General features: G+C 39.6%; 1 protein-coding gene across 4 annotated transcripts in view; it reads right to left on the bottom strand.

Moving 5' to 3' along the window:
* The window catches only part of RHEB (Ras homolog, mTORC1 binding), a 61,479-nt gene that overhangs the window by 37,243 nt on the left and 14,550 nt on the right, over positions 1-9,686 (bottom strand). For all 4 annotated transcript variants that reach the window (XR_006279492.1, XM_038391048.2, XM_038391047.1 and 1 more), the window contains exon 2: positions 15-86. Coding sequence is in view for 3 of the 4 variants with exons in the window: in XM_038391048.2 (XP_038246976.1) it covers positions 15-86 (72 nt within the window). In the remaining variant the exon portion in view is untranslated. The remainder of the gene's footprint in view (positions 1-14; positions 87-9,686) is intronic.

The following is a 9,686-nucleotide window of genomic DNA, read 5'->3' as shown; positions in this document are numbered from 1 at the left end:
CTAAAGATACTTACTGTTTTCTATGGTTGGATCATACGAATCAACAAACTGGCCTTCCACAAACTGAATAGTCAATGAAGATTTCCCTACAGAGGAAGCAAAAAAATATTCATTTAAATCCAAATTTAAATGCCACTGTACAGAAACATTTTCCAATGTTCAATGTATGCATCCGATGAAATGAGCTGTAGCTCACGAAAGCTTATGCTCAAATAAATTTGTTAGTCTCTAAGGTGCCACAAGTACTCCTTTTCTTTTTTGCGAATACAGACTAACACGGCTGCTACTCTGAAACCTATTTTCCAATGAGTTAATTAAGCCATTTAGAGTGAGAGTCTACCAGGTACAAAGTGATATTACAATAATCAAAGTTTAATGTGTTTTATGAAATAAGCATACAAGCCTGCGGTGGCTTAAACCCTGGCTACAATTGACTACTGAACCTTGTTACCAAAAGTACCAGTTCAATAGCCAATTCTCAATCAGTACCAAAAATAATGCAAGAATTAGCACAGACAGGTCTGACAAGCAGTTTTCAGCAAGGGTTCTGTTTCCTAGCATAGTCAGAGCACCCACTCCAGTTTATAGTATAGGAAACCAATTTCTGTTCCAAGTGGTGTTGATTAACATGTACTAAGATGTAAGCACCCACAAGACAAGGTGGCATTTTCATACTTAATTATAAAGACAAGAGCTATGCAAGAGAAAACAGGAACTTTACATTAAGAAAAAAAGGGAAGAGAGCAAGATGCTAAATAATGGCAATAATGAAAATCATTGCAGTATCAGGATTAAAGACTGTGTTCCACACAAAAGTTTAAGGCAAAGTCATTCACCTCACCTATGCAGGCATTCTATCACCTATACAGTATTGGGAGTGGTGAAGAGTTACATTTACCAGTTTGGAACACTAGAGAATGGCTCTGCCAAATCAGTTTATTGCATTTTTATTAAAATGCATTCATCCAATCTGTAGTAGTTTAAAGAATAAAACCCACTATACTATAGTTAAAACCCTCTTAATTGCTTCACTCTAAGAGGCATTTAACCCTCTGCCCTCATCAGAAAAAAAAGTTATGACTACATTAGGACCCAGATTTGTCTTTCAAGTCATATCAGTGAGAAACTTAGAATTTCACATCCCATTAACCTGGATTAGGAACAACCTGTCTCCACACATTTCATGATTAATCCAGGGGCCTGTAATTTAAAAACAGTTGTATGTCCAGTCCTTATGGTTCTGCAAAATTATACTGTTAAACTGATGCAAGAATGTCTACCCAATTCTGAAAACAGTTTGAAATCAGTGAGAAGCATGACCTGCCCTATTCATCTCAAAAGTATGACAAAGACTAAGAAAAATACATTTAAGACCCTGCTCACATTTAGCTAGTTTTAAAAGTCATGGTGAAGCTGTAAAACTCAGTAGCAAATAATTCAATTTGTGTCTACCCAGCAACTTTTCTGTCATCACAACCATAGTTGTGTGCTTCCACCTTGAGAAGACAAGCATTCAAAGCACAATGAGGGGCAGTGCACCCCAGTATGTCCTACTTCAAAGAGCTGGAAAGGAGAACTGGCCAACCAATTTCACAGATAAATAGGTTCCAGGATGCACTGCAAAAAAGTCCATGTTGTAGGAAGACAAATGAGCCAGACTAGGCCTCTGGCAGGGGTGAATCACTGTTGGCCGCTACAATAAGTCATTGACAAGCAATATACAAAGAGTTTCTGCACTACAGAAGTTAGAGAACCATTTGACAATCTGTCCCAATCACTCCTTGTTCCCTGTAAGTCTTCCACAGAAGTTGGAGGACAGCATTCATAATTGGCAGCGAATGGCATGCAACAACTATGAGAGGGCCCGGTTCACCTTCGGTGCTGCACCTACTTCCCTCAAGTGTTAGATGAGTTCTAGTATCACACTAAAGAGCTGAGAGAAAACTGCACCAATTAGGGGTTAATTTTTTTATTTAAACCTAACAGTATATATATTTATCAAGTCTACTTAAAAACGTAAGATAAAGTCTTTTCACAGGCCAAGACAAAGTTCAAGGGTCTATTTCCCCATTCAACGGCTAATCCTACCTAAAGCTATAAAGGAAATACTGATTCTTACACAGTTTAAGTATTAAAACAGTCATCAACTCTTACATGGGAGGGGCATCTTGATCTTAGGTCTTTGCAAATTAAAGCCTTGCAAATCCACCATTAGACAGGTGACTTCAAAAGCTGAATTTTGTCAGAGTAAATTAAAATGAAGTGATTCACATAGCCATAATTTAAGCTGAAACTTGGGCAACAACTGAAGATTGGACTTGTTTTGTCCAGTTACATCTTAACTAGAGGCTAAGGGAACTTGTCTGCTCTCAGGAGGGATTTTGCTAACTGCTCATATTAACCAGGATTCTCAAGCTCTCAGTATTCTGAGCAATATTTTCCCTAGTATTAATTTCCATACACCACAACACGCTTCTTTTCAGAGATTACTGGATGTTGCCTGATTTGATAAGGGCTGTTTCAGAAAGGCACAGCATATGTTCTCCCATCCCCAGGCCCAAGTTTATCACCTCAACCCTACCAGAACCAGGTGTTCGAGCAGTGCAGTGTGCTTACAAGATGTAGCATTTCCTGGGAAGCTTGGTCATCTGGTTACAGACTCTACATGATGTTTTGTTTCACCATCATGCAATCTGTGTGATTTAGACAGTACTTTTAAGCAGAGAGATTGCCATCATTTTACTATTGTGAAGCAAGCATTTGGAAGCACTGTTGAACTTACAGCACCATTTCCATTGCAGTGACTCCCCTACATGCAGGAATTTGCCAGATCCTATTTTATCATATGTTTACCAATACACTACAACATAATCCTACAAAGCTTGCTTGTGTTAGATATTTTTGGACCTGGACAATAGATTTTTTTTGCTCCTCTGTAACCTATGTTAGTGTATTGGGGAAAGACACTTCCCAACAGTGAACAGTCGACAAAATAAATCTTTAGGTTAAACTAGAAACTAATCTATTGGGTAATACTCAGTAATCCCTTGGCATTGGGTACATTTTCATTACAATGGTGAGAGCAAGATTCAAGAACATTAACTGGTAGACAATACGAAGATTAACAGGCTTATAAGGTTCATTTTTTAAAGAAGAGTTTACAGGAAAAAAGTTGTTTGTGACTGAGACTAAAAAACAGTTTTAAAGACTATGCCATAAATTATACTTTGCTGTCTAAACATCAGTTTATATGCATGTTTTCCCAAGTCTTCCTACAAACTAGAGAACAAAATCCAGAAGTGATTGGTGAAGAATGAATTCAGACTGGAGACTCACAGAAGTGGGCTACGAGGCTCTTGACCCAGTTTCCCCAGTATTAACTTGACTAGTTTCAGTGCTATCAAAATTGTTTCAGTAGAATGTGGTATTCTGAAAAGGGGTCTCAGGTCCAATTAACAACCAGAAGGCAAGATCTTAGCTAAAAGGAAGGAACAGAGCACTTGTTGTCATAATGCCATTTTAAGCCATTAGATCTAGTGTTGTCAAAACCTAATTTCTCAAAAAGAGACTACATTTGAGCCAAAAGAAGAGATGCTACAAGAGGTGTGTCACTTCAGGGCCTTCCAGTTAAGAAATAGCCTGTATCCACCATAAGCTTGCTGTTTGTGAGGCAAAATAAGCCTGTATGCAGCTCAGCTATAGCCGTCTCCTTACTACTTCCAGGAAGTCACACCAGTTTACTCAAGCTATACAAATAAGCTACGGTATCATCCCGGAAGTCATATGGGAATTTCTAAAGAAGAGTTCAGGCTAAATAAAGCATTATGTCCTACAACAACCAACCTAAGAATAAAATAGATCTTCAACTCACACATTTAACATGAAACGATATTATATACAGCAAGCAGTATTTTAAGTGACCACTCAAAGGAGTAGAAATAGCTCAACTGAGATTGCATCCAAAAGAAGATGAAGCAGAGTTATACTAATACACACCTGGAATACTTCAGTGTTTTCAGATGGGATGCTCAAACGTAGTATTACGTAGGTTAGACATACATATATGCTGTAGGCTTGGAAATCAGATGAACCTTCATGCGGCTCAGTATGACACACTGTTGAATAGTTCTCTTTGCTGTATAGGATAGCATACTGAAGTGGTATTCCTGAAGCCATTCAAAACTGAAAAGAGCCAGGAACTGCACAGACAAAGCCAACATGCTTGGTTTTAGAGAAGAGTTGGTCAACTGCAGGAACAGGTCAGTAGGACATTGATCAGTTAAGGGCATCTGCAAAAATTTAGCTCTTATCTGGAATAGCTACTTTTGAAAATGAGGATGGAAAGACCATCCTGCTTTTCTAATGTAACTGAAAATTTTGCCTACAACAGCACTGTCAGTATGACCATCTTGGCCAAGAAATACTGAGCATATATAATAACTAGGTAGATGCACATTTAAAAATGACAGTTAAGATTTCCAAGAATAGAAGACAATGCTAAAATTTAACGTTCACCTGTATTACAAAAATCTATTTGAATTATTTCCCTCTGCTCCCTCAGAAAGGGTACCAAAGAGAAAACAGATAGGAAGAACCAAAAAACTCAATAGTTGTGTTCCACACTACTCCTCCCAAAACCTTGCAAATGCAAAAAACAAAATGTGTGATGAGAACCATTTGATAATTATTCTTGCTCAGTGCTCTAGAGAATGTTACACAGGGATAATGGCCAAATGTAAGATTGGATAGAATTTCCCTCTGGAATATTAGGAGTGTATGCAAGTATGGAGCACTATATAGTTAATCAAAGCAGACTTTTGAAGTTTAAAGAAAAAAAGTTAGGCTCCTAGATCATTAACTTTTGACACACTATTTCAGACGTCTCAGTGCTTGTAGAGAAGACTAATAGTCCATGCAGATAATGGCTCTTCAGGGTTAGCCTGGGGTCTTCCTGGAATCATAGGCTTGTTCCAGGTGTTTGACTGCATTAAACAGGCTAGTACATTAAGTCTTTTTTATGTATTGGAGAGGATCTTCATCAAGACTGTTGTGATCTGTCCATCAAATCCTGAAATTGTCTGAGCTAACCTTTAGCTCCTCTATCCTGGAGGGAATGCTTGATTGGTAGATCCAGCAAAGATATGTTCTGCAGGTAGTAGGATACTCTGATGGACTGGAGAGATTTCTGGTGTCACTAGCCAGTTAGCAGCTTTTAAGTGTCCTGTGCAAGTCTTCAGCTACTTTGGTACACAGCCACAGGTCATCTCTTTAGCTGGTGGTTAGTGCCATAAGCAACCAATTAAAATGAATACCATATGACTTGGTTCTTCAAGATGTGTTGTCCATATGTATTCCACAACCTACCCTTCTTTTCTGCTAAAATGGAGTCCAACACCGGAATTCTGGAAAAAGGGTGGTGTCATGAAATATATAAACATATCTTGAAGAACCACAGTTACTGTAAGGAACCACAGTTACTGTAAGGTAACCTTTTTCTTCAAGTGATTGTCCATGTGTTCCACTCTTGGTGACTTGAAAGCAATGAACTGGACTTGAAAGCAAGGGAGGTGGGTGCTCAAAGCTTATCTATATAATAATTGCAAGAAAGCTCTGCCAAAGTGCCCACCTGACTTCGGTGCTTCTACAAGGGAACTATTTTGCAACCATACATACCAGTCCCCAGATAGTTGCTCTAAATATTTCAGAGATGGGAACACTTCCGAAAGAAGCCACAGAATCGGCCTGCACTCTAGTAGAGAGATTCGAATCTAGCTAGATCATTGGTTCCCAAACTTTTTGGCATCACTCCCCCTTTTTAATTTTTGAAAAACCCTCATACCCCCCCACCTCTCCTTTACCATCATCATCCAACCCCCCTTTTAGACAAATTCAATTCATAAAATTTAAAATAAGCACAAATAAATTTGTGTCAAGAAAAAATAAAAATAGTTTAGAATAAATAGCATAAACAAAAACGAATTTAATATGAAGGATAATGCTGCATTTTCTTCACGAGTTGGGAAATTCTAGGTTTGAAAGATGAAGAAGTGTGCAACACAAATAGTTTGTTTTGTTTTCATTATGACTAAAACTTGAAAAGCTTTTTTCACAGAGATATGTCGACGAAAACAGAAGAGTATGTAGCGCTGCTTCTCCAACTTTCGGGTAAATTGGGAAATATTTTATCCAAAATTCCTCCAGGCTTAAGTTTTCAAAAACATCTTTTGCACTTGAATCTTATTTCAAGTCCTTGTTCTTGCAATGCTTCAACGTTGATGTCGATTCGTTGCCAGAATGGATTACATGCTAATTTATGAATGGGGTTGGCAGAAAAGTTATCTGGAAAATAGATGAATTTTTGTCAGCAAGGTAGTCCAGATGAAACAATTTTGTTCTTCACATCCTTTACAAACTTCTTGGAAACCTTCATTTTCAGCAAGTGATGAAAATGTTGGAAAAGACGAAAAATTGGGTGTCTGAGCTTGCGTTCGACATTTCCAAAGCTTGATTTTTTCCGTAAACGCTTTGATGGCATCATGGTGTGTCGGAATGTTTGCAGAGTTGTTTCCTTGCAGCTTCAAACTGAGATTGTTCAAAGATTCAAAAAAATGTCCACAAGATATGCCAGTGAAAGTTGAAATGTTTGGTCCGTAAATGCATGATAACTTTTTTTCTGTTGCTTGAGGAAAATTTCTACTTCGTCTTTCAGTTTGAATAATCTCGAAAGCACGTTTCCTTTGGAAAGCCATCATACTTGCTTGTGAAAAAAAATTTTTTGATCCGCTCCCAAATCCAAGCAAAGAGCTGCAAAAAGTTTTGTATTTAAAGCGCTGTTCTTCACAAAATTGACAACTTTGATGGCCAAATTCAACGAGTCACGTAGGTCACCTGGAAAGGTTTTAGCAGCCAAAGCTTGTCCATGTATGAAGCAATGAGTCGTGGTTACAGCTGGATTTTTTCTTCCTTTCACTAATGTCACAAATCCAGAGCGAGAGTCAAGCATTGCTGGAGCACCGTCTGTGCATACACCAACCAGTTTTTCCCATGAAAGTCCATTTTCTTCAAAAAAGTCAGAAACCGTTTAGATAATATTAGAAGCCTTTGATGTGATCAATTCCTTAAAAAAAAACAAAACACCACAGTTCTTTCACGGTTCCATTGTTAATGAATCAAACGTAGACGAGCAACTGACAGCATTGTGCTACATCAGTGGTATCATCGCACTGAATTGTGAAAAAAGGAGAAGCTTTCACTGACTCCATGACTTGAAGTTTTAGATTTTTCGCCATGTCATTTTTTTCTTCTTGCTTTCAGCACCAAGCACAATACCAGCTGCTTTCAACAAGCAAGGCTTCACAAGAGTTTTTCCCTGTTATGTGCGCTTTCTTGGCTTTAGCGATGAGCAATGACAGTTCATAAGATGCTTCTACCACTTTGGCCGACGCTTGATGAAAAGCCTCCAGTAGTGTCCAGCATCATGCGTTTTAATTTTGAAGTTTAACAGCAAAGAACTCTTTTGGTTTGTCTTTCTAAGCGCTGTAGTTCTTTATCAAGTATCGCTCAAGATGAGTAGGTCTCAGGCATCATTGCTGAGAACTGCGTGGCATACTACGCATTGAGGATAATCAATCCCATTTTTCCCCCCCATGATGAAGCCATACTTAATGTAGTCTTCATCGTACTTCCTTTTCTTAATCATAGCCATAATATACTAATAAAAAAACCCTATAAAAATAATTTTCCTGATTCGTGAACAACAGACGCAAGTTAATCTGACAGGTTTCAGAATGGTAGCCATGTTAGTGTGTATCAGCAAAAACAACGAGGAGTACTTGTGGCACCTTAGAGCAGTGGCTCTCAATCTTTTTTTTTACTGGTGACCATTTCACACAGCAAGCCTCTGAGTGCGACCCCCCCATACATTAAAAACACTTTTTAATATATTTGACACCATTATAAAATGCTGGAGACAAAGCGGGGTTTGGGGTGGAGGCTGATAGCTCGTGATCCCCCATGTAATAACCATGTGACCCCCGAGGGATCCCAACCCCCAGTTTGAGAACCCCTGTCTTGGATGCTAACAAATTTCTTTAGGCATAAGCTTTCATAGGCTAGAACCCATTTCATCAGATGCACGGACTGGAAAATTCAGGAGCAGGTTTAAATACATGTAAAGATGTGGGTTGCCTTACTGAGTGTGAGGTCAGTCTAACAAGAGAGTTCAATTGACAGCAGGATCCAAGGGAGCAAAAATAACTTTTGAAGTGGTAATGAGAATGGCCCATTTCAGACAGTTGACAGAAGGTGAGTAACAAATGGGGGGAAATTAGTATGGGGGAAGTTAGGTTCAGGTTTTGTAATGACCCAACCACTCTCAGTCTTTATTCACGCCTAATCTGATGGTGTCCGGTTTGCAAATTCATTCCAGTTCTGCAGTTTCATGTTTGAGTCTATTTTTGAAGTTTTTTTGGTTGAAGAATTGCCACTTTTAGGTCTGTTATCGGAGTGACCAGGGAGATTGAAGTGTTCTCCTACTGGTTTTTGAATGTCATGATTCCTGATGTCAGATGTGTGTCCATTTATTCTTTTGCGTAGAGACTGTCCGGTTTGGCCAATGTACATGGCAGAGGAGCACTGCTGGCATATATCACATTGGTAGATATGCAGGTGAATGAGCTGATGGTGTGGCTGATGTGGTTGGGTCCTACGACGGTGTCTCTTCATTAGATATGTGGACAGAGTTGGCACTGGGGTTTGTTGCAAGGTTTGGTTCCTGGGTTGGTGTTTTTGTTGCATGGTGTGTAGTTACTGGTAAGTATTTGCTTCAGGTTGGGGGGCTGTCTGTAAGCGAGGACTGGCCTGTTCCCCAAGGTCTTGAGGGATTGTCCTTCAAGATAGGTTGTAGATCCTTGATGATGCACTGAAGAGGTTTTAGTTGGGAGCTGAAGGTGATGGCTAGTGGCGTTCTGTTTCTTTATTTGTTGGGCCTGTCTTGTGGTAATTGACTTCTGGGTACCCATTTCGCTCGGTCAATCTGTTTCTTCACTTCACCAGGTGGGTATTGTAGTTTTAAGAATGCTTGATAGAGATCCTGTAGATGTTTGTCTTGGTCTGAGGGATCGGAGCAAATGCATTTGTATCTTAGAGCCTGGCTGTAGATAATGGAACGTGTGATGTGGTCTGGATGAAAGCTGGAGGTATGTAGGTAAGGATAGAGGTCAGTAGGTTTCCGGTATAGGGTGGTGGTTACGCGACTATCGCTTATTAGCACTCTGGTGTCTAGAAAGCGGACCTCTTGTGTGAATTGGTCCAGGATGAGGTTGATGGTGGGGTGGAAATTGTTGAAATCTTGGTGGAATTCCTCAAGGGCCTCCTTCCTATGGGTCCAGATGATGAAGAGGTCATTAATTTAGCACAAGTAGACTACGGGCGTAAGGGGATGAAAGCTGAGGAAGCGTTGTTCTAAGTCAGCCATAAAAGAGTTGGCATACTGTGGGGCCATGCGGGTACCCATAGCAGTCCCACTGACTTGAAGGTATAAGTGGTCTCCAAATCTGAAATAGTTATGGCTGAGGACAAAGTCAAAGTTCAGCCACCAGGTTTGCCGTAATGGTATCCATCATGAATAGCATTCCCGACACCATCATGAGCTGGTCTTGTGTGGTGAGTGGTGGAGGTAACCACTC

The sequence above is a fragment of the Dermochelys coriacea genome, chromosome 2, assembly GCF_009764565.3.
Source record: "Dermochelys coriacea isolate rDerCor1 chromosome 2, rDerCor1.pri.v4, whole genome shotgun sequence".
NCBI lineage: Eukaryota > Metazoa > Chordata > Testudines > Dermochelyidae > Dermochelys > Dermochelys coriacea.
Note: the sequence above shows the minus strand (reverse complement) of the source record. Positions and strands in the feature narration are given on the sequence as shown.